This window comes from Kryptolebias marmoratus, linkage group LG11 (genome assembly GCF_001649575.2).
Source record: "Kryptolebias marmoratus isolate JLee-2015 linkage group LG11, ASM164957v2, whole genome shotgun sequence".
In the NCBI taxonomy this organism is placed as follows: domain Eukaryota; kingdom Metazoa; phylum Chordata; class Actinopteri; order Cyprinodontiformes; family Rivulidae; genus Kryptolebias; species Kryptolebias marmoratus.
The window spans coordinates 22,027,861-22,054,356 of record NC_051440.1 but is presented as its reverse complement, the minus strand read 5'-3'; the positions used below and the strand labels follow the sequence as shown (position 1 = coordinate 22,054,356).

At 36.5% G+C, this 26,496-nt stretch overlaps 1 protein-coding gene across 5 annotated transcripts in view; it reads right to left on the bottom strand.

The window, feature by feature from the left end:
• The window catches only part of tspan9a (tetraspanin 9a), a 165,363-nt gene that overhangs the window by 8,626 nt on the left and 130,241 nt on the right, over window positions 1–26,496 (bottom strand). For all 5 annotated transcript variants that reach the window (XM_017419038.3, XM_017419039.3, XM_017419040.3 and 2 more), the window contains 5 exons: window positions 23,615–23,806; window positions 16,693–16,767; window positions 6,155–6,256; window positions 5,721–5,852; window positions 3,964–4,047 (listed from right to left, as the gene is read on the bottom strand). In XM_017419038.3, the coding sequence (XP_017274527.1) occupies window positions 3,964–4,047; window positions 5,721–5,852; window positions 6,155–6,256; window positions 16,693–16,767; window positions 23,615–23,806 (585 nt within the window). The remainder of the gene's footprint in view (window positions 1–3,963; window positions 4,048–5,720; window positions 5,853–6,154; window positions 6,257–16,692; window positions 16,768–23,614; window positions 23,807–26,496) is intronic.

Below are 26,496 nucleotides of genomic sequence, written 5' to 3'. Positions count from 1 at the left end.
TCTCCAGCTGTTGCTGCTTCCTCTCACCAAATGCATGCATGTTAGCTCCATTTGTGACTCTAAATTGACCACAGGTGTGAATGTGCTTTTTTTTCTGACTACATTTTTAAACCAGAACATGAAGCTGCCTTTTTCTTTTACAGAAGAAAGTACAAAATGCACTAATTATCACAGCTCAGTGCTCATACCTAACTGCAGTGACAAAACACATGCATCTTTTTGGGCAGGATGTTGACAGCATAGAACAACCAACCAAATCTGATGCAAAGAACCCTGTTGAGTGAATTTAAAACACAATTTAATTCTCTGTTTCTGCGTGTGTATATGTGCGTGAACTGTTTGTGTCAATTGAATGTGTATTTTTTTATTTGCAGACTGTCTAACAAATTATCACTCTGGAATATATAGATCACTTTAACTCTGACCTTAAAGTTTAAGCATGGTCTGTACTACAATCTGGTGAAGCCATTTTGGTCTGAAGGAACCATAGATTCCAGGATTAGCAGAGTAGAAACTTGACTTGCCATAAAAAAAGCTCAGTCATTTCAGGAAATGCAGAGAAAATAAAGTAAGACATCAAATCAAATCATAAAAAGAAAAAAGGAATTTGACTGCAGGGAATAATACACAGAGTGAGCAGTAATATGAGAGATAAGTATACACGTATAACTGTGTGAGTAAAAAGTAAATATAAGCTAAAGATGTGAGGATGTATTTATGTTGACAACAACCCCTGGGGTTGCAGAAGTGAAAAGGATTAGAGGGTGAGGTTGTGTCAGAAATGTTAGGTACTCAGATGGTAGAAATGATATAGACTGATAAAAAGCTAAAAAGGTGCTGCACACAAGGCTATTGTTATGGAAGCTGAAACAGGAATAGAGCTGGCAGGGACAGAGTTGTGACTTTAAGTTAAACAAGTGTGAAAACATTCTCTCAAGGAGGCGCAAATTGAGGCAAACTTTAAATAGACAAATTCTCAGTCTGCCATCATGGTGGAATGAACAGACAAACTCAGAACTACAAAACAGTTTGAGAAAAGTATCCCTTTATGTAAATGATGGAACAAAATCAATATTTTGCAATTAAATAATTGTAAAATCATAATGCAGCTTCAATTTTCAAATGAGCTTAGTAAGAAAGTCTAGATTAACAGTCAAAGCTGAAACTTCAGAAAACTGATCATGTGGCAGCCAGGAACCCAATCTGACTGTCAATCAAAGTGTGAATGTCTGGAAAGATGGGGAAATGGACATTTGACTTGAAAAAGAAACAATCAGAACAATAAGTGGCCTACTGACTCCAGTCAAATTTTAAATTGTCCATGAACAGGACTCTATAAAAACTGCAAGTAAATGCTGCCTTTTACAGATCTAAGTGAAGGCAACAAATCAATAACTTAAGTGAACTTTAGCTATGAAAGTTTAGCTGTTAAATCTCTATTTATGCCTTATTTAGTTGACTTTTACACTCAATTTATCATTTAGTAAAACATGGATTCATAAAATTTAAAATAAAGAGGGAATCATTATTGAAAATGACTAAAACTAGAACATTTCTGCCTAAAAACAGTTAATAAAATTGTTGGAATTTACCTTTTGAAGGTAATTTTATTCATTTAAAATTTTAATGTGCTTTACTGCACATTTTGGTCGATGGCCTTGTGACCATCAGAAGCTCCAACTCTCCAGTTTAAACCTGTTTTATTCTCTTTTTATTCAAGTCTTACTGTCATATGTTCTGGAGCTATTTTAGTTATAGAAATAATTTGTCTTTGATTGACTATGAAATTTGACTAAGGAGCAAAAACAAAAGGTCGGGCATCTGAATTTAGCAGAAAGAGTTCCATAAAGAGTTCATTAAATCTTTACTGTTCCTGAGGGGCTAGTTTTTGTCCTACCATAAAATGCAAACAAGCCCTCGGTGTCAACAAACATTAGCTTAAATGACAAAACAACATAAAAAAGGTATTAATTAATATTAAAAATTGCAGTGAGGTTATTAAAAAGCCAGATGATTGTTGTGCAGTTTAGAAATATTAAATTAAAACTTGACTGAAGGGAAAAGGGACAGAAAAATTCTTTCTTTATTCCAGCACTTGTTATAAAAATATGTGTGTGGGTGCAGCATTTTTTTTTCAGACTGCATAATTAGTATGGGCACTTACTTTACTATTTATGATTGAAAACTGGATGTTTTTTTGTAAAATCCTATTGTCATTTTTCTGTCTTGTCCAGGCATGATGGTGAGGAAAGAGAATCTACACATAACAATAAAGTGATGCACAACTAAGCCCTGATCGGGTTTGTCTTTGTTCAGCAAAGACACAAATACTGAGATACGAGCAAATCTTATGCTGTGACACCCAGCATGTTGACTTTAATGGTCATTTTTGTATAAAACAAGCAAAATAAAAAAGAAGAGAGAAATCCTTTTCCCACTTCACAAACTGCTACCTGAGCACAAACAGCAGGATTTTATCTGTAGCTCTTAAAAAGACACAGGGGCATGATCAAGCTCAAAAGGTCTGAGATGTGTTTAGGTGGAAGGCCATTTAAAGATTTAAAGGTAAGCAGAAAGATTTTTAAAATCAATATAAAATCTAAAAACAAAAAATAACAATGGAAGGTAGGCAAACAAAGGTTGGTGCAATTATGCTTCTTAGACTCAGTAAAAGTCAAGCAGCAGCTTTTAGGAAAAGCTGGAAAAAGTGAAGGAGACCTTGAGAAAAGTCAATAAAGACTTTTAAAAATCTTTACTGAGACAACTTTTCTTAGAAACTTTGTAAATTAAAAGCCTAGCACTGGGTATGTGTTGAAAATGAATCATTGTGTTGGTGAAGATAGACTAGCTGTGGCAGCCATCTTGAATTGGGACGTATCCAAATGTCAAACAGTTTTAGATCCACAGCCAGTGATTACTTTCTGAAAGTTTCATCAAACTCTGTAAAACGTTTCATGACACAAACAGGGTTGATGCCAATAGTTAAAACAAGATCTATTCAACTACAGTCACACCAAATTTTAGCTCAATATCTGCTGACAATATTAGCTGACTTACAGCCATTTTTTGTTTCTTAAGGTCAGTTGGCTGCAGCAGCCATTTCAAATTGGCTTGACTCCAAAATTTAACCAGTTGTAGATGCACACACAGTGATTGTTTTCTTTTATTAAAGTTTAATTAGAATTTATAAAGGGTTGATGAGATAGTTTGCTGACAAACGAACAAAGTTGACTCAAATAGTTAATGTCAAAGCTTTAAAACCACATCTCACTTGACCAGTCAGCATTTAGAATAAGTGTTGTGGATGAGTATCAGCTACTAAAACACCAAATTTGAGGTCAATATCTGTAAAAACACTTAGGCAGCTTAAAAAAACTTGCTTTTCAGTGTCCACCATCCCAACCAAAACAAACTAATGCATGCATATGTTTAATTATTGTACAAAAAATTGCATGTGCAAAATACCCGTGCCTTTGTTCAGGCTGAGGACATTTTTAGAAGACAAACTCAAAGTCTGTGGAGATTCTACTTGAGAGGGATGGATGCAAATCAGAGCTTAGGACTAAAAGAGAAACTACACCATCTGAGGAATATCTATCACCTCTTGAGGCTTTAATCTGAGACTCTGTATCTGCTTTTCTATATTCAGTATCTTGACTCCTATCTTCTAATAGCTCCTTGTACCTGACTACAGCCTAGTTGGCACAAAGCCAAGTGGCTTTGAATCTTCCAGACAGGGACAGGGTACAGCATTTCAATAATTCAAGTTGTGTGGGTGCCCAGAACGCCCACTAAGCACAAGTCTTATAGCGTTCTCAATTGAACAAGATGGCACAGAGGCCACTGAATAAACACTTTGCTTTTTTTTTTCCTTTTTATATGTAGCCAGACAGATGGTCACAAAGCAAAAAGAACAACATGAGTGGGAAGAATGGAGAAAAAAATAACTATTTTCACTCTTACCTGCACTACCAAGATGACCATGCCTATAGTTCCCAGCAGATGCTTGTTATCATTCAGCCACCCTTCCACTTTCTCAAAGCAGCCCTGCAAAGCAACACAAGCTTGTAAAAAAAAAAAAAAACAGAACAAAATGAACATGGGATCACAGTTGCAGTTTTTTGAGTCACCTGGACAAAGTCAACCATCTAGTTCATAGTTCTAAAAAAGAACATTTAATCATTTTGGAATAAACTGTCAGATGAATAAATGTCTGGTATAGTGTTGAAACAAGCAAACTCCTCAAAAGTGAGTACTTTTTATGCAAACTTGTGGAACATATGAACAGGCTTGTGAAGGTGAAGAATTTAATTTGGTTTCAGTCACAAAGTGGTGGTCCTTTTTAAGTGTGGATGCTGAAGCAGCACATAGACTTAACTAAACACCACATGCCTCTCTCCTCTGGGCAGGATTACACACAAGCTTTCAATGATGAGCTTTCCCAATGGACCAGCTCATTGTCTCCTTATTCTCATTCTGGCAATTGCATTACAACATTTAATCCTTCACATTGGACCTGCTCACAAAACGCACGCCACGCCAGTAACAAATAAAAGTTGTAATGACGGTTACATTGTGAACACAGTCCAGCCTTTTTTTCCCTAATAAAAAAATCAACTTGTGGATAGAATTGTGCAATAAAAGGAAAACTTTTAACTTGTTTAAATGCACACAAAGACTGTAATGAAATCTCTGAGCAGATGGACCAAAGTTAAACTAGATGGTTAATTTTTTTAATTCAATAATAATATAATATCTGCAATGGTGTCTCAGAGCAACACAGTTATCACTGAAAGTAATGTAAATCCAAGCCCTTTAAAGCTGACATGAGACATTATCACCATTAAAAATGTACTTATCCCCCCACAAGTATTAAAACTACAAAACAAAAAAATATATAATAAAGAGGCTTACCAACCCTACTATTGTAACAGATTCCCTATGCATTTACGTTTTTGTTTTATAGTTCTGGTTTTATACTTTAAAATATATTTGTATTCTCGTTTGGCCATTTTTGGGCCTCTGTTTAGTTGTTTTGTGTTTTATGCATCCTTTGGATCTCTTTATAGTTATTTGGTGCCTGAAGTTGCTTTCTATTTTCTTCTGGGCACTTTTTACATTCTTTCATGTTAAGTTTGAGTATTCTGCCTGACATTTTGTTTCTTTACATCTGTCTGTGTTAGCTTTGTGGCTTTTGATTAACTTAAACTTTTTTGTGTCTGTCCTTAATAGACCCCTTCATGAATCACGCCAGAGTAAAATACAGGTGTGTCACTAATCTATACCAATTCTTTATTAAGGTTAAGTCCATTTAAGATGAACAACATCTGTCATATCACATAGTGAACATATTTTTGAATAATATCGTGTGAAAAACTAAACAAAACGCCGTTGCTGCAGATTTGTCACCTGGAAATCCATGATGTAAATCTCTCATTCAATCGAATGCCAAAGGTGCTTTGGTGTCCAGTAAATCGAGACTCATCAGAACAGGTAATGTTTTACCAATCTTTCACTGTCCAGTTTGGGTGAGCCTGTACGAATTCTAGGCTCAGTTTCATGTTTGTAGCTGACAGAAGTGGCACACGTTGTGGTCTTCTGCGGCTGTAGCCCATCGGCCCATCGGCCCATCATATATATATATATATATATATATGCATTCAGCATATTTGTTATAAATTGCTTTTGCATTATAACCATTTACATTATAGTCAACTCACTCCGTTCCAAAATGTGTTGGTAGAGTTACGCCCACAGTTTTGATAATGCTCCTGGCAGCAGCGATCAGGAACTACTTTCTCCTTCAGAGCCTCGTGCCAGTCAGTGTAAGCTATTACACCACAGCACTTCCACTATGAATGACAGAAACACATTTAACACAAGATTAGTTTATGCTTCTTAGCAGTCCAGACAAGCCACAAATAAACCTTATGTTAAAAACATGTCCTATTAATGCATTTCCTTAAAGAGGACTAAAAGAATGGATTGATCCGTACTTCAACAGCCAGTTTAGAGCTTTAACGTCACATTAATGTTCCAGTTACAAGCTTGGAAATACATCATCTGGAACATTTCAGTATAGAACTTTGCATCTGGATGATTAAACATTCATGCTGATGTTTCTAATGCTCAGTGTGATGTAAGATCTACCCACCTCTGCCTGGATGATGTTCCATGCATTTCGCAGGCCTATGTTGTTCTCTGAGTTGTACAGAGCCAGCCCATCCTTCAGATCCTGCTTAGCATTCTCACTCACCTGGAGATAAAGAGAAAACATTAGCCTTCATTAAAGACCTTATTTTAAAGTGGTTGGCTCAGCAAGAGCAGTCATTTGAGTAATAGCATTCTTTAGAGACTTTATGTGGTCTAAAGGCTGGAGAAGACATTGTAAGCTTGAGTGTTTGTAGCTCTGCATTCACATGTTTTGCTCTTTTCAAAATGACATCTTTTTCATACAAATACAACTAATAATGTCATTGTCCATGCTGTGCAGTGAGGGCTTTTAGAGGACTGCGTGTGACTGTTTATGCATTTACTTTTTTCCCTCATGAATTGACTAATGGTGTTGAGTCAAACATCATAAGTGTTTATCTAAAGGTTCAGCAGGGAAACAAAAAATCTGTGGAAAAGAACAGCAGCTAAATAACCTGGTTTACAAGAAAATTGGTAAAGAAAAAGTGCTTGCTGTAATTTAAGTTCGTCACTTCTTTTGTGGTAATTTTAGGTCCCTCTTTTGGAAAAAAAAGCCTTTTACTTGTGCAAGATGCATCCACCATTCGGTTTGGTATTTTTTTATGGTTGTTCACACAAATTTGTGATGGTGTTTTGACCATGAGACAGCAGGAGCCGTGCAAAAAATCTTCAGTTTGTGCCTTTTGAGGTAATCCTTCAAGGTGCATAAAGGTTCATTATCCAAGGCAATCTCTTTTCATCGTTTTAGGTGGAGGTGTGATGGTAGCTTACAAAATTCATTGGTATTTAACTTAATCCATTTTCCCCTTCCAGGCACAATATTTCCTGTGCCACTTGCTGCAACACAACACCTCCAGTGCCTAACAGATGGAGAGGCTGTCTTTTTTTTTTCTTCCAAAACATACTTTTTTGCTTACTGCAGCAAAACAGGTTTATTTAAAATGTATTAGGATGTAGGATTCTTCTCAAAATAAATCAGATGTGTTAAGCTTTTCATTATCAAACATTGGTTATTATATTGTCTTCTGTGGATGAAACAAAGTTGATCCTCTCCTGATCCTGAAATAAACTTCCTATAATATTTGTGCATGTGTATGTACAGCACACACCACAACTCCTGCATTCTCAGAATCTTACTGAAAGTGTTTTTAAAAGATAGACTTTTAAGTTTTCTTTCCTAGCAAGCCAACAAGCAGTTATCCTGTAAATTGTTCTTTGTATACATGATCTCATACTGACCTTTGCAGCAATTATAGTCTTTTCTAAGTTATATTACAAGCTGAAGAAATATTGAACTGAAAAAGCTTGGAATGATTGCCTGTTACAGAGAGACAAAAGTCAGAGTAAAATTTTGTGTGTTAGTGTGTGATTGTTTATCTGCACCATTAGCAAAATATCTCACACAAACATGACTATAACAAGTCATTTTACAGATATTGAGCAAATGTTTGGTGTGGTTATAGCTGAGCATTATCCCCAACAGATCTTTGTTTAAAACCTTGGCCCAAAGTGTTGGAGTCAACCCTGTTTGTCTGTTAGCAAAATGTCTCATAATCCACTAAAGAGATTTTGATAAACTTCTCAGAAAGTAATTATTGGATGTATATCTACAACTGATTACCTTTTGGTGCCAGTTGTTAGGAAACAAGTATTTAATCCTTTCAGAGGAATTTGACCACACTACTTTGTTTCCCTAATCGGAACTTTGATGTTGCAGAAAATACGGACACACAAATGAGTCTCAGACCAGAGGTTCAATCATTAATCATTAATTCACACATTCATTAAACATTCAGCTGAATGGAGACAGACAACTCACCAAACCCCGGTGAACCCCGCCACACACACCAAAATCACGAGTTGTGTCTGAGGTAATTCCCTCATTTTGTTACCTTTCTTTTTACACTATAAACCGCGCCCAGGACCAGGGTTTCTGCACACAAACAGCTGCAGCAGCTTGTTTTTCCGTCTCAAGGACAGCTACCTAATCTCACTCGCCCATGTCATGATGTCCTGGAGCCTCCCTCACCCCACTTACACAGCTTTTCTTTTGTGATTCTGCCCCATTCACTCCTTTCAGTTAATTAAGCACATATGTTTTATTTGATCATAAGCTAAGCGTAACATCATTTTAGCAATCAAAGTTTGATTATACTTCACACAGTCCAATTCAAGATGGTCATGACAGCTAATTAAACTTGGCCTACACAAAAATGGTTATACCTCAGTTACTTTCACAGATATTGAGCTAAGATTTGGTGTGGTGGTAGCTGACAGTTATTCACAACACATGCTCCAGGTGCTAACAGATCATGCAAGCTCATGAGACTTTGCATATTGTTAATTAAGTCAGTCATTTAAGTAAATCAGTCATTTCTTGCCATAAGATGATCTTAGTCTGAAACTCTGGCATGAAAGGGTGATATGCATTCCTTCATGGAATATTAGGCTTTAATTTAAAAAATGTTGGACACCTGCTTAATGTATCCATGACTTAAGCTTAAGAAGAAAATGGTCTTATTTTCGAAATTTGCATTTCTTGACCTTCCTAGCAAAAGATTCAACAATCTCTATAAGATCTGAGGCCTTGGAAAAAGTTACCATAAATTTGACTTTCAAAAATATAGCAGTTAAATCTTTAGTGTTTCATCTTTACTTTTAGGCTTTTATTGTATATTTGATCATCTTTTACTAACCATTAATAGCAAAATAAGTTTTGAGAAAAGTTTTTTTTTTTTTCCTGGATTATCATAGAAAATGAAACTGCTACCGTGATGCAGACTTTTATGATGTTAACAGTTTGTGTTCCTTTCAACACACCCTTCAGCAGTGCCAGCAAATCATTTTCCTCTTGACTGAACCCCAACATTTTTCCTAGGGTTGTATCATGTCTGGTGGAGATTAATATCTCATTGGATGTGTTAATGAAAATACAAAATCAGAGACTCAGCTCCCCTGCAGTTTGCTATGCCTGTGAGGATCTGGTAACTAGCAGGAGAGATTGAGAGGCTTTTTAGAGACGAGGTAATTATGACTGGAACAAAATGACATGCAGTTCCAGAACCATGTTGTGTTCACAGGTAATATGAGTTTAAATCGTGACAAAAGAATCCCACTGGCTTTTATAGTTAATGCATTTGACCTAAAAGTGTCATTAGGAATATGTATTTTTAAAAATGTGCACGCAAGGAAAGAGGCTCATCATGTCTATCACCTCCTTACATAGAAAGGTGCTTTCAGCTATTTTTTCATTTTCCTACCCAGGCAGAAGACTGCTATTCAGCTCAAAAGTGTTATTAAATCCTTCAGGTAAAAATAAATAAAATAAAATAAAAAATTGAAGCAGTAAAATTGAAACAGCTGGTTTGTAATGTCATCTTGACTGTTATTTTAAAGATTTATTTATTAGATAAAGGCTTCTATAGCTCAACTTGTGTTCTATAAACTGCTCAGCATGTGACCAAACAGAAAACATAATGCTTCAAATGGATTGGTCCAGTAATTCATGGGAAGGAACAAAAAGCTCTAAAGAAAGTCATCCTCCATGTGAAGTTACAAAATCGGCTCTCATTCACGTTGTTGCGTGATGAAAATTGAATCATTTTGTTCTCATAGCAGCTTCGTCTGCCACTTCTCGACACAAGGCCCTGGCTTTTTCCAACAGGGGGTTATGCCAAGTATTGTGTGATTGGTCAGAAGTTGTTGTGGGCGTGTTTATGCTGAAAAGCCTGTGAGCTTTAATGGAGTCATTTTGATTCTTGTGCTCCGTTGAGAAGAAGCTGGCTGAGGTTGTTAGAAAATACAGCCGTCTTTACAACTGTTCCAGCAAAACATGGACAGGAGAGTTGAGAAGGAAGAAATCCCTTTTAATGCTGTAGGAGGTAGAAAGAGCTTCCTGGGAGTTCTGATCTGAGTGTCTCATGAACTATGAAAGATGTGCTCGAAATTCAATATCATGCAACCACATGACCGCGAACCGACTTCTTGACTTCTTATGGCGTATGGTGGCGCCTTTGTTCTTTCTTACTCTTTTACTTTACAGAAACAGAAGATCTGTGTTTTGCACCTCAAGCTACTGGTCTTACCATATCTGTCCTTTTGCAGAAAAAAATAGATAAAAAACACCCTCATCAATCTCTGCCTTGTACTTTCTTTCCATCCTTTATCATCTGTTCCCCATGCAGGCTATATGTGATGTTGCTCACTCATTACTGACTCCTCGCACTGACACAGTCATAAGAGACCCCCCCCTCCCTCCCAACACACACACACACAATAAAAAAAAAATAAAAAAATCCTCTTTAGAATCTCCAATAAGTCTGTGTGTATCTTCCATTTCCTGTGTGCAAGTCTTTGTTACAGCCTGAAACAAAACCTAATGTTCCAGATTTACAGCTAACGAGAGGCAGACAAATGAGTTCAGAAAGATGGATTTGATCATGCAACACTCTGCCCCATTTTTTCTCTTGCAAAAGAAGAAGATACAAACACATTTTTGTTGCATTAGCCTATTTTTCCCCTGATGAAAAAGCTAACTTCTTGACTAAAGCTTGTGTAGCTGGTGCTGGAAAACATCCACCAACACCATACAGTGGCAGCTTCTAGGTTTTAGTAATCGTCTCTGAAAGTTGCTAAAGGGCATTGATGCAATATGTCATGTGTGGCATGTTGACAAAGGCCTGAGACACAGCTCATACTTCTCATTACATAGATAAGCGCGTGGTTTCCTCCAGGCTGACCATGTCTGCGCTCGGCAAGACAGGACAGCACATTCATCACAGAAATCTAAAGGGTTCAGCTCAGCCAGCTGGGACAACACAGAGAATGGAGAGGAAAAGAGAGAAAAGACAAGTGGAAATACATGTTGACAGAATGGAAGAAGCAGTATTCTTTTTATACACAACCCCCCCTAAAAATAAAGTGGTTGACATACTGTCTGAACACCCATCACGAAAGCCTGTGATTATAGATTCTGCTGACATTACCAAATGGTCACAGGTAGATTTTTTTTCTCAACTTCCCCTAAATTTACTGCAGCTGATCCCAGTGATGATGCATTAGGTATTCCAGTGTGAGAACTTACTTCTGTCTGAACTCGGCTGCATATTTGGTGACGTGGCAACACCCCAGAGAGCAGGTACACAGGGACCTGTCACTGTGCTTACGCAAATCTACGCTGGATACTTATTACTAGAGTACATGACAGATTCAACTACTTCTGTTTTCAAAAATGTGAAACCTTTGATCTTTTTAGTGTTTCAAGGCTCTGAAATAATACAAATTGGAATTTTTGGACAGCAGATGTCACATCTGTCATTTAGGCAACTGATTTCTTGGGTATTTGTGCCTTTGAGGATGAGTGTAAGGGAGCCTTTTGAGTTGGTCACATATTCATACAAAGTCATGTAATTGTTTCTATTTGTCACATAAAAAAGTCAGCTTTTAAATAGCTTGCAGGGTCTAAATTCACATAAAAAGGGGAGGGGGGGGGGGATCAGCCAACTATGCAAGTTGCTCAGTAAACACATTACCACTATGAACACAACTAAATGGAAAAAAGACAGGCCATCTGTGAAATGGGTTTCACAGATGGCCTACAGTACAGGATGTGTGTTCTTATACAGCCAGCTACAAACCTTTAAAATTTGGTAGTATTCTGTGCCACTGACAAAATTATAAAGTTTGGGTGTATTTATGACCTCAGTGTTGGTTTAAAAAGAATAAGAAGAAAAGAAAAGAAGATGTAAAGAATGTTTATTATACAGTAATTACCCACTGCCAAAGGCAAAGGTGGAGAAATAAGGTTTTTGCCTATGTCTGTGTGGGTTCATTTGACAGTACCGCTAACACAATGTCTCATGAATCACTGAATGACATTTAATGAAACTTTGAAAAAGTAATCACTGGGTAAACATCTACAGGAGATTAACTTTTGAAGTCAACCTGATTCACAGTGGCTGCCACAGCAAATCAATCTTACCAAACGCAAAAACGTCTATAATACAGTCAGTTTTACAGAATAATAATAATAATATCATAATAATTCTTAACACATACTCTGAGTGTGTCATCTCCTAATATTGCATGGACCTAACATTGTTTTCAAGGTTTGACTAAAATGACTACAACTCCATCACTTCTCAGCTTAAAATAATCTTAGTCTAAAACTGACATGATATGTATTCCTTAAAGGAATACTATGTCTTTAATTTAAACTGCTTATGGGGCTGGATGAGAGCTTATGATAAGTAAATTGGGGTAACATGTAAGCTAAAAGATGTCAACTTACAAATTCAGCTCTTTAGGATCAACATCATCGATCAGTTGCGCCTAATTAACCTCAACTACTAGTTGTTTCAGGGTTGCTCAGCACTTTTAAAGACTAGATTTGCCTACTGTAGCTTGACAATGTTGAAAGAGAACCAGTAAACTGAAAATGAATGCTGGCTCATTTAAAACAATTAGCCAACACAGTTACAATGCTATTAAGCCAAGGGGAACATTAGAATCACAATAAAAAGTTTCCCAAGCTTTGTTTCTTTGAATCACACTTTTTGGTTTACTCATGCTCAAGTCCTTTAATAATAATAATATTAATAATAATAATGCTTATTTTTTCAAACCCAGCTTGGCTTACTGTCAATTTTATCTGCCAAAACTACTTGAACTGATTTATGTGCCACACATACACAACACTGTAACCATCTGCACTCATTATTTGCCAAGATGGTTAATGGTTTCTTTTTTTGTACAAAAAAATAAAAAAGATAATTATTTGGACAAATAAACAGCTGCATTTAAAATCCACTTTGGTCATGCCTGAGATAAACTGTAATGATGCGATAAACTGTAATGATGTATTGTAAATCCTTATTGAGCAAATTAAGGTGCATGACTTTTCATCACAATAAATTGCAATTTTCTATGAAAACCAGCTCCATAAATCATGCCAGAAGTAAAACATGACAATGACACCAATTCAGCAGAATAAAAAGGAGGATTGTTTCACTTGCCTTTAAATTGGATGCTTTCAGAATAGCACAGTCATAAAAGGATGGTCTCACATTATAATGTTTTTGTAGGAAAAAAAAAAAAAAAAAAAAAGCTTTGTTCCTGTGTTGTCATATCACAAAAGAATTGTTGGCCTGTCTTCAGTCAGCTAAGAGTGTTACCTTACATCCAAAATCTAAGCAGGCAATTAAGCCCCATCCTTTATCATCTACTGCATACAATTCTGACACAAACTATTTCCAACAAACACAATCTCACTTTCTGTTATTTCACCTGCTTCAAAAATAACTTGTTCTCATATCCTCCCTTCCACGATTATTACTGGATCACAAAGCACACTGATTTGAACTGTCAAATCTTTTGACTCCTGAGAAATGAAGAAGATAGCATTATTTCGGTCTTGCTCTCATTGCACAGCATCAAACGAGTGCCCTTAAAGCCCTGAAAGTGTAATAAATGATGTGGAGACAAACAGCATCAAAGTCAGAGGTTCCCAGCAGCACATCATTAACCAGGACACTTAATTCCCTGAGTTGCTCTGCAAGCCTGTGCTGAGTAGCCTGAGGCCTGGGCATTTGACAGATCCACAGATAGACCCCCACTCTGACTCTATAATTGGTCTGGCAAAATAATGCATGACCAACGACTGAACATTTCTGCCTTTACAAAGTGCAACACATAGATGTGCTTCCTGCTTTGTGGTGTTGTTAGAGAGATAAATGTGACATGTGCCCCAGCCTTTGCTGCTCTTCAAACTCGTCTTTCATGCAATGATGCTTTAACCTTCATCCATGACATTAATTCTTCCCTGCTGACTTTTTTTTAAATTTTATTTTAAAATGATACCTCTTTTATATGTGTTAAGTTTGCCCTAAGAGGCCTTCATTCAGCTATTTTGCATATTTCTCAAAATGTGCACACATTCATTCACCTTTCCATTCCTGGCTTTGATATCTTATTTCATTCATTCTGTCCTTTCACTCTACCACTACTTCCCTTGCCTCACCTACTTTCTTTTTTCCTCCTTATGCTCCCTTGTATGTGCTTCATTGCTACACACTTCGTCTTTCTTATTCTGAGCTAATAAACCTTCTCTAGTGTTTGTCTAAGCGTGCTGGGTCGACGAAGGCGCAATGAGGTCAAAGCGTTAAAGACGGATGGCTGTAATCTGGTTTGTAGCCCAGTCATCTGCTGTAGTCAGCTGCTTGCTAACTGCAGGGTCGGCCTTTATTATACTACGCGCCTCTACATGGCATTTAATCAGAAGAATTAACATCACCGGGCCGTGGAGGGGAAAAAAGTACTACCCACGTGAACCCAGAAGCAGGACTGCTAGGCTAAGAAAGATGAGACAGAAATTCTCCATTAGGAAGGCGGAAACAATGCCTCCTAAGCAGATATAACTGTGTAAATAAAGGTAATAAAAAAGAGAACAAGTTAAAAGCAAGTTCTTGTAGCTAAATCAAATGCTGTAAGTGATCTAGTGAACAGCTTGTGACACAGAAGGATCACAGTTTCTATAAGGTGTCAGCTATGACTTGGAAGTATGACCAATTTAAAAGACTAAAGTTTCTGTTTTGCAAGCTTGTTGCTACATGTTTAAGAGCTGCCAACATCTGTATGTTTTCCAGACTAGTTAATAAATGCCTTGTGATTAGCGGATCAAATAGGAGAAGTGATTTAGCAATTCCTCTGATCACAGCCTGTAGCAGCAGATGAAGAGAGCCTCACACGGCATACAAAATCCCACTTAAGATAAGGAAATTGAGGAGAGAAACAGACAAAAAGCAATTTCTTATGCCCTTATGTGATGTACACCATTTGCCCTTGATCTGATCCTGCCATCCTAACAACCCTGTCAATCTTTACCACATAATCTTGTCTGAGTAACAGCCTGAAACGATCCCCTTACATTTGAACAACATCTTGTTTGGAAGCTGTCAAAAAAAAAGAAAAAAAGTCATTTCCCAAAACATATAATTTGCTGTAATGGCTTTGCTTTTCAATGACATCTGAAGACCAATAAAGGAAATATATTTTTGCTCTTGATCCACATTATTGCAGTTTCACATCCCATTAAGTCTAAACACACTGTAATTCTGTGAGATGGGACAAACACAAAGCATGGTGGATTTTCACTAGAACTTGTGTGAATGAGAGAGTTTTCCCAGAGCTACACTAAATACTTTATTAATGCAGACTCATTTAGTTTCTCATTTAAGAAACCCAGAGCTCCACTCTGCAATCTTTTCTGATTTCACAGGTGATGGGAGGGCACTAGTCTGAAGTCAAGAGGATATCCATTTAAACTCCCCTGAAGGAATCATATTTTTTTTCATTTTTATATAAATATATATAGTATTCCCAGTAAAATTTTGGTGATAAGGCATCAAACAAATTTACTCCTGACATGCTTTGCCTGCAAGAACTGATCCAAATCTGAGAATGAATTGGCTGCTAAATGAATTCTTTTATCTGCTTGAGAGGCAAAGTTTGAGCAATAACCTCCGAAAAAGACAAGGAATTAGCTGATGTCTCGAGGGCTGTGTGACATAGAAACTTGAAAAAAATAAAAAAAACATCTATTACAAATGTGTCCTTGAAAACAAATAGAAGTCTTTAATGCTTGCCCAGTAAAAGACACGTCTTCTTCAGGATGAAGCATTTGTGGTGTGATTAAAACAGACATACAGGAGAACTTAGTCTGCAACAATATCCACAGCTTTATATATCCTCATCTGTTGTCGCCCCACAGACATTTTTACCTGACTTGACCTCATAGAGGTCATGGGAAATGTGCCTGACTAATTACAGGGAGGCAACTGGTGCTGCATTTTGTGGTGTGCCCTTTGACTGCTGCGTTAAGAGTAGAATGAAGACATTCGAGTTCCTACTTTTAGAAACAACTAAATATAAAGGCAGAAGGAAACTCTGACCCCTGAAAGCAACTGGAAAATGGACAAGTTTATCACACTAATGCCTTTTATTGCTTTCCCTATATGGATGTGTGTGCACAAAACTTTGAAAGACTAACTTTACCACAAAGTTGCTTTATCTTTTCTTTGAAAAAAACATTCAGTACATTTATTAAAACCGACAAGATAAACAGTGGTTTTGAAAATAAAATGTTTCCCCCATTCTTGCTCAATTTTCATGCTTTTGCACTTCCCTTTCCAAATGTCTTTTTCCTGTACAAAGAGCAGGAAATGTTTTTAATTAGGCCGCTCCAACTCTTGAATTCAACCTCTTTACATCATAGCCATGCCAATATAAGACATGTAAAAGTTGATTTGACAAAATCTTAACAAAATCAAAAAGTTATTTTATTTATTTATTTTTAACTGTGACCTAATCCATTGTGAAATGCATTCATTCCTATTTATTATTTTTTTTATGTATTTAATAACATTCAATTTTTCTAAGTAATGTTGTATTTTTGCATGTGTGGCAAAATGTTTAAGAAAATAGTATGAGAAAAATTGAACTTACCTTATCTGAGTACACAAAGAACAGGATAAGCAATATCAGTTCTGCCAGAAGAATTATCAGCAGTACAATGAAGAACTGTCAAAGAAAAAAGAGAACTATATAAAAATGTTGCTCAGGCAAAATTATTGCTTTAACACTTTGCAAAATACATGTTCTATTGCTTGCAGCTCACTGAAGGGATTTTAAAATATACAGATTAAAATGTATAACAATGTCAAACCACTTGTAAATCAAAAATTAAAGAGATGGTCTGGTCATTTTTAGCTTAGCCTAGATGAAAACTTTTCCCCTCTTCTCCATACTCCGTGCTCTATGACTGAAGTCATGGCAGATAAGATACTAACTACTGATAACTATCTGACAGACCATAACATTAAAAATGACCAGACCATGCCTTTTATCAAAACAGATCATTTTCTTTAATTTGCTTTACGTCAAAACTTCAAAAGAACATACTGTGAGTTTATGAGCAGCATTACTCAGGCTAGAGTTTTGGATAAAATCTTTATTTTTATTTGGCATAAATTCTGGAAGTGACATAAAGACTGAAAAGTTAAAACATATGGCCACAAAAAGTTCATCTCTTAAACAAACAAATGAACTGCTATTCTTTTTGAACATTTATGCCATTTGTGTGAGCTGGTAAGAGCTGCAGCTTCAAGCTTTTATTCACCAGTTGATATGGAGACTAAATTTTATAATAATAAACACAAAAAAAACACCAATCTCAATGTGCTGTAAAGTTCACACAGATTTTCACGAATTTTAACATCATGTCCTACTTCTTGTACACTCAAGATGGATGCTCCTATGCCTGCTGTGAAAGTGCATCTACAGCCAAAAATCTTCCAGTGTCAAGAACATGTAAACAGCAATTGTAGAAAAGAAAATCTGAACCAATTTGCATACAAATTTCCCCGAGCCTCGTCTGTGTTCTCATACATGAAAACTGCTTTATAGGAACAAATGAAGAGGAATTTCACAATAAGTCTAAATTTTGCTTACAGGTTACCTTTAATTATTTCATCTTGGCAGCATAATCCAGAATGCCTAAAAATATAATGAATCCACTTGAAAGGAAGAGGAAAAGAAAAGAAACTCCAAAGAAAATGGAGTTCAGTGAAGGAAGAATAAAAAGATCATTTAAAAACTGGAAGACTTGCTAATACACAAGGAAAGCAAAGGAAAGGAAAGGAGAGTTAAATTACTCGTAAGATTAACTTCTAACAGTCCTACATCTCAGCTGCTGTTCTTCTTTCCCTACTTGACTCCACGTCAGTTCAATATTTACAGCCTATTCTTTCACAGCATGGGAGGAAACAAGCAAACCTAAATTTCAGAAAGCCCTATTAATTCCACGCTCATTTGTGGGGAGGGGGAGGGTAAGCTATTTTTTTTTTGCCACAGCCCACATAAAATAGTTATGACGGTCTGTTCCTGGGTTGGTATCTGGGTTGCCAGTTTAATGTATGACTGTTGTGCGTTCACAGTTGAATTGTCACATTTTGCTGGTGGAGAGCGTTGATGGAACAGCTTCTGCTATGTCAATATGAAACACTTCAATGGGCTTGGGTGAGAATACTTACGAGCTCACATCCATTCTCTGTTTGGTTATCATTTACTGGGAATTCATAATTTCTAGCTTTTATTATGTTGCTCTTTCAAACAAATACTGTTTTTCAGTATTTTTTTTGCGCTTCTTTTTATCAGGGCTTAAATAATTCTTGGCAGTGAAAGAGAGAAACTGAAAATATACTGCAGAGGATGTCTGAACTTTTATGTTTTGTTTTTCTAAAGAGAGTTGTTGTCAAGGTAGATGCTCAGATCTGTTTGCACCCTGAGATCTGAACCTGCTCTGATCTTTGAACAACATGACACCACCGTCCACATCCTCACTACCTCATCCCCTGAAAAAGAAAAGAAAAAGAAAACAGCAACGACTCCCTTGACAGCACTTCCACAAACAGATTTAAAGGGCCAGATGTGTAATACCACCTCAGAAAGATTTAGCATGCAGTGATGTAATGTCCTTATGAGGCACTTAATGCAACTTTTATATGCTGCATTAAGTATCTTTTCTTTTACTCAACCTCAAACCTCTCTGCTCTCCTCCCTCTTACTTTCCAGTGGTTAGGCAGGTGAAGGAAGCCACGTCTAACACACAGGATTTAGTGGGGCTTTTGACTGATGCAAGAGCTTCAAGGGATTGAGCTGTTTGTGATGTTAAGTAGTCAGCAAGCCAACTTCACTTCTCATTTAAAGTTTCTTTACATGCGACTTTCTTTTCCTGCCTTCTGCTGCGTATCAACACAAACCTCATTCTGTTGGATGAACTTTCATAATTAACTTGCGCTTAAGATAAAACACTTGTACAACTTTGGGCAAACAGAACAACTTCAAGACGAAGTAGCCTTTGTAATGTATAATAGAACATTATTAATTATTAAGCACATGATTATCCAAAGCCTTTTAGCATTCTACACACACACAAACGGTACAATAATTTGCAGAGATATTTTACAAAATAGCCTCCTAAATGTTGGCCTGCTGTTGTTTTGTCTCCATTTTTTCTTTTCTAGTTTGAACCTGTTAAAGATGTTTTCTGCTTTATCTGAACTCTGAGTCTTAGTTTTCTTATTATCACATATTTCATGCAATATTCATTACTTTTCTCACTAATTATCAACCACCACCAAAAGGCAAAGGTGAACAATGCTGTTTTTGCCCGTGTCTGGAAATGTGTCTTTGACCAAAATGTCTCATGAAGTACTGGACAAATTTTAATGAAACAGAGTTTCACAAAGTAATTACTGGATAAACAGTACTGATACTGTGCTAAAATTTGGTATGGTGGTAGCTGAGAGTCATTCTCAACATGTACTGCTAATGCTAGTCTTTGCATGAGATTTTTGCTTTAAAATATAGCAATCATTGTTGAAATAATCCTATTTGTATGTTACCAAATATTTCATAAACCACTGGACAAACTTTGATCAAGCTTTCAGAAAGTTAACTTTTGGTGCACATCTACAACTAGTTAACTTTTAGAGGCAATCCAATTCAAGATGGTTGCCACAGCTAATCAGTATTAGCCGACATAAAAGGAGCCATAACTCTAAAGCTAAATTTTGATGTAGCAATAACTGAGCATCATTTACAACACCATCTCCAGAAAAGACATCTTGCAATATCACGTGAGATTGTGCAAAATATTATTTTCAGGCTTTGATCCAAAGGGCTAAAACTGTCAAGTCTCAAAATAAGATGATCTTAGTCCAATATGCATTCATTCAAGGACTTCTGGACCTTTAATTTGTATATATTATCTTGTTTTTTTTAAATTTTGTTTTGTTTGTATTTTTATGTCATACTTAGTCTGTTTCAAGGCACCCTACTAATTATGCCCTTGCTTTAAATTGTATAAATATTACCATTTCATGTTTTACTTGTTCCTGATGCCTTGCCTGCATTTAGGTCTTCAGCTTTACACCAGTGTATGACATGATCTGTAACCAAAGGCCCGGAAAAGACTTGCAATAGTTTCCATCTGCAGAATGAATGAATCCTGTTGCTCGGCTCCATTTCTATTACTTTTTGTCATCCCCAGAGATTTATCACAATCCAAATGGAACCCCTCCTGTCAGTCATCTGCAGTACTTTGATGTGTGTTCTGGACAAATGATGAATATGCAAATGTTTTGTACATTTTTTTTTTCTTTCTTTTTTTTTTTTTAAGCAAAAATGGGTAAAAACAACCTTGCATAAACAGACACAGGCAGACCAAGAGTGACTACTTCTTATTTCCTAGGCTTCAGGAGAAACCCTTAGAGTGATATTACTGCAAACTTGTGGGTAGATCTGAATCCTGCTGTTCATGCAAGACAGCTTAATTAAATGTGATCTGCAGAGGTGTCCAAAAGAAGTGAAGACTGTCTATAAAAAGCATTTGCCATTTACAATATTAGCAGTATTTAGTTGGTGGGGTGCCAGAACCTTCGCACACTGAGACTCTTCTAGAGGATTATAAACCACTTTTTCAATTTAGAATTTAGAATATTTAGAAACTATTGTTTGCTACAGAAAACAAACCTTCTATAATGCCTAAAAGCCTCATTTGACATGTTTCAGTAGGTGCGCGTGTCTTATTAGTCAAGTCTAATGAAACAATTTAACACTAATTTTTTTATCACCTGATCTCAAAACATTGAAGCTATTAAGAAAAAAAAAACTACTAATTTTTCATAAACATATTAGTAAAAAATACAAAATGCTTTAAAATCAGATACAGTTAGGTGTGTCTTATTTGTCCAGTCTAATGAAACAATTCAACAGTAACGCTTGGTCAGAGGTTCATGATATGGAGGTTATTTATTTTTTATTTATGGAGTGTCATTAGTTCAGTAATTTGTTGATGGTCTCTAAGTGAACCACCCTGTTTAGGAGGAGGGAGAACAAAGAGGTGGCAGCACTGTCAGAACTGGGTCAGATGGGAGGAAGACACTGCTGAGTGAATATGCATTAACCAACCTCGAGTGCCCCTTGTGGTCTGGTGCACTTCAGTTTTGTGGAGTGAGTTTGCAGCTTTTTTCGTACTTGCTGTTGTTTTTTTGTTTTGTTTTTTTAGTGTTTTTGGTACTTCTAACATCTTTTCTTTGCGTTTGTTTTGTTGGTTGTATGTTTTTGCTTCTGTCTATTTTCTGTGATTGCAGAATTTTTCTTTTTGCAGCGTTTTCCCGTTGCGTTGTTTTTTTTTGTGTTTGTGTGCTTTGGAGTTTGCATCGTTCAAGTGTTTGCAGCAGGTTTTGCAGTTTGTCGTGCGTTTAGCTGTTTGCTGCGCGTTTGCACCTGATGGCTGACATAAGTTTGGCACAGCCTCAAAAAGACAATGAAGTCTTCCATTATCTCCTTACTACATTAACTCTTAAATGTCTCGGCTGCAAAAAGACACCATATGTTATGCTGTTGGCTGCAGGATCTTTTTGTGGAAACACCAAACATAGGAGATAAGTTTTATTTTTGATTCCAGCGTCCTCACAACAATAATGGAATTCTTTGTACATGTAGTGTAGTGAACAATTACAACATGTGGTGGATGTCAGCATCTGTCTATTTCTCTTTATGCTCATATTTTCTACATTTGATTACAGTGAATTTCCCACTGTAATCATTTACATTTTTTTTCTGTTTCTGTCATCAAAGAACTGAACACATAGAAAACAATGTGTGAAAAGTCCTCATAAGGTGGACATGGTGGTCAGGAGTTGGGACTTTTCCTTTGCTGACAAAAAAACAATATTAATAAAGGTTAAAGCCAATGGTTGTCCTTGCATTTTGGTTGCAAAAACAAGAAAAATCATTACTTAAAAGTTAGATGACAGAATGCCCTTTTGTTTTACTTTAATTCACATTTAACTGTGTGGCTGCCTTTTGACAACAACAGAAAATAATTGGTTTTAGAATGTTGTGAGTTTATTATTGTTAATATTAAATTAAATTTAATTTAATTTGATCAACTGTTACTGCAATTTAGAAAAGGAGGGAGAAGATTAGAAATTGAGGGGTTTTGAGACTAATTTAAAATAAATAAACAAAACAGCATTTAATGGGTTACTGTCATTTTATGTTGTCCTGAAGAACAACTTACATTTAGCAGGTCATTAACATTTCAACATTTATCCATCCATTTTCTTTACCCGCTTCTCCTTTCCGGGTTGTGGGGAGCTGGTGTCTATCTCCAGCAGTAACTGTGTCCATTACAAGGCCACATAGAGACATATGTGGCCATATGTGTTATACATCTAAGGACAATTTAGAGTAAATAAACATGCATGTTTTTGGTCTGTGCAGCATCCTTTGTGGGAGGAAACCGGAGTATCTGGAGTAAACTCATTTGTGCACAGTAAGAACATGCAAACTCCACCCAGAAAGGCCCCAGGCCGGGAAGCGATCCTACAACCTTCTTGCTGGGAGGTGACAGCTCTAACCACTATGCCACTGTACCAACCATTTTATGAAAATGAAATTGCTGGTAAAGGTGACAACTTTACCTAAAAACAGTGCTTTTTATAAAAGTTCTTCCTCTATAAACTCAATAAATTCCTATATAAACTCAGTTAAACTTTGGGATTATAATCAAGCATTTTCAAACAACCAACAACCATGTGCATAATAAAGTAGTGTTGTTTTTACCCGGTTAACAAATCAGACCATGCAGAGCTCTTTGGGATGCCAGATCGTAAAGTTGCTTCATGAAGCAGTTGGATTCTCACATTTGCAAGAAAAATATAATGAGAGAATCCATCTTGACCGGGTTCCAAAGCAACTTCATCTTATCATAACATAAAGGTTCAGACTAATTTGTGTTTTATACTGTTAGCATTGGGCAGGTTTTAGCAAGTAGCAATGACAACTCCAAAATACAGAATGCTTCCATGTTACATTGAGTGGCAGAAATTTGTCACCGACTCTGATAGAAGCTTCATCTGATCACCAGCTAAATAATATTATTACTTTTACTTTTTTTTATATACAAATGACTTCCAATGTGCGTGTGAAACAAATCATCTTGTAGACCAGGTTAGAACTATAGGAACAGGAATAAAAAGTAGAAAATGGACAGTTTAAAAAATATTCTGTTTACTGAACATATTCTCATATATTAAGGAAAAAAATGAGTTCTTAAACATTTAAATTTATTTTTAATCTCCAATTTATGCAGGATTGTACTTTCTTTTATTCATTTTAAGGTATAAATAAAACATATTTTAGAACATTTTGGATACTGTCTTTACAAATTATGTTAGTCAGTGTTTTAAAGAATGTTAAAGTTGGGGAGTGAGGAAAAGTTTAAGAGATGCAACTTGTGTATATATTTATACTAAGACAGCTGTGAAATAATGTATAGAAATTTAGATCAACTTACACTTAGAAGCAGGCACTTGTTCTCCTTGATGGCACCCAGGCAACCAAGAAAGCCTGTCACCATGACGATGGCGCCAATGGCAATGACCATGTTAGCAGCTGACAGTGAGGGGAATGAGGGCGAGAAGGTGGCGAAGCTGCCTTGTGACACAGAGAGCCAGATGCCTACGCCAAGCAGCCCACAGCCACATAACTGCAAGGCAAAAGACAACAGATGTCAAGGTGAGAAACTGGAAAACTTTGCAGTCTTTTCAGGCTGGGCTGCAGAAATTATTCTCAACCCATTTCATTTTTAGCTCACTTGTGGCTGCTTTGGTTAAAAAGACATACCTCCTCAGAGTAATTTTAAACAAAAGCTTAAAAATACAAAAAATACAAAAACAAACAAACAAAAAAAAACAATGTAAATTTTAGCTTCCTTCTGGCTGCCAGAGCCCCACACAGTTACCAAACACTGCTAAAAAGAACAGGAGGTTTTACACTAATTACAGCAATGATAAGCCAATAACAGCTCTGCAAGAGATTAGGGTAGAAATTGGACTTGGTCCACGCCGGTTTTTAACATTTGAGCTGATTACATTAAATCCAGAACAAACATAGATGTAATTACTCCCAAACCCGAAAATGACAAGTTCCAAGCTTTTCTAAACCACCTGCAGTGGATTTGAACTTTACCTAGAGGGAGCAATTCCCTAATCTCACCCTGCCAGACTGCTGATTTGTATGAGGTTTGAAAAGTGTATGTTATGGCAAGATTAGTGAATTTTGAAGGCTTTGATTTGCTGATGTGTGGATCTTTTTATCACTGAGAAGACTCACAGCACGACCATCATTTTGTGAAATATAGACAACGAGCTAAATTACTGACATTTTTGTTAACACCCAATAAAATGAAAATGCCAGACAGATCTGGACATCGCTACAAATGAATGACATTAATCCAAAGGTAAAATATGGAAAGGTACCAAGGCAAATCACTGTGCTACTATCCTTTCCCCCTTCTTTCTGCCCTGCTTCTCTCTTTATTTCTAATCCTTGCACCACTGCATCGGAACACTTTAATGCCTGTCAGCAATATGTGCAGAAAACCTGCTGTGCATGCAAACAAACACACGCTGAGGCACTGATTCATACACAAAATTCAGACCAGGCATCATCTGACAGGAATTATGAATAAATATGGTTTGGTTTAAAACTTTTTTTTTTCTGTACAGAACAATAAATCCACAGCTCAATAAATAATAATAATAATAAAACAACATCTGAAGCTTACAAAATTTAACACTAAGATAACCCAATAGATAGGTTTGTTGTGCACCTGCAGCCCTCTGAAACCAACTTCAGTTTGACTTGTGGCAAATCTGTTTGTCAATTTTGTCACACAGGCAAACAAAGTGACTTGATGCACATCACTAAATCCACTGAAAGCGCAAGCCTCAATGGTGTTAGGTGATGTGTAAATATAAGTTCAGAGTCTCAACAGCCTCAAGTCTGAAAAAGTGACGATTGATGCCTTAGATATAATAAATCCTACAGAATCTATAGATCCCATCTCAATTGTTAGGCGAGCTCTGTCTCACAATCGTTGTCCTCTGACTTGATGAGGACTGACCACAAAGGTCGACAGCGATTTGGTTCACAGAGAGCAGTACAATGAGGAAGATGATATCCTTGGCCTTGTGAAAACAAGGAAATGACTAAATGTGATTTAAAAGGAAGAAGAAAAAAAATCAATACTTTGCAAAAATACCTAAAACCTTATTTAAAAATTGTTTTAAAATGACAAAATTCCACAGCTAACTTAGTTATTTTGTGACACTGTGTTTCAACAAAGTCTACTGTCAAGGTTAAAAACAGTGGGTGGTTTCAAACAGAACAATCAGTCTTTGAGAGGAGGACACCTATTTATCCACATATAGACGATAGGGGAGCCACACTTGATTTACCTTCATTTAAAATTGAGTGTCCCCACTTAGAAAAGGAGAAAGATGCATCAGAGCTCACCAAGACTTTTAATAATTTCCATTCTGAATAATTCAACGGGAGTTGAATTCACCAGGAAGTATCTTTCAGCATTTTATGCTTCCCTGATTAAAAACAAGGAGAATAAAAATGTCAATTGAAAATGCTGAAAAAAGTCATGTCCTTATGCAGTACAACGCATAATATACAGAATCAGAGCTAACACCATTCAAAGGGCCAGATTATATATCCTGTGAGGAGGGATTTAAGGAAGCAGGGGACTAATAGTAAGTTTAAGAGGCCACATAGATAAAGTGGATTTACTGCCAGTGTGGGGAGGTTTAAGAGCCCTGCTGTGGAGGAATACAGTGCCTTCCTTTAATTGTATTTAATGCCCAGTGAAGGGAGCTCATCCAAGTGTGTCACTCAATAAAGTGACCAGGAAACCACCCAACCCCTCTCATTCTGTCAGATCTGAACCTACAGGTATAATCTCCAACTTGGTTCACTACTAAACGCCAAGCTGACATAGGACAATTGTGTCTGCGCCACATGAAATACCACCTATGTACACTCTGATCTTGCCACTTATCTGACCTTCATTGTAAGCCTGAGATTGAGCTCCTTATCTCATCATAACCGAGCAAGGTTTTGATAGCCTATCTGAAGGAAAGGATCAAAGAAGCCCCAAATGTTGGAGAGGTGTGAAAATAGTAACAGAGAAATCTCACTTCCACATGAAGATTTTGATCAGAAAACAGTTGAGGTTATCGTTAGAATTTGGGATTGAGGAATAAATGTAAACATCACTACATTATTTGACTGATGAGGCAATTAAAAAACGCATTGGTTTTGAAATGTTTTAGGTCTTTGCAAATGATTTTCTAGTCATTTAGTAAAAAACATCCTACCATACCTCTA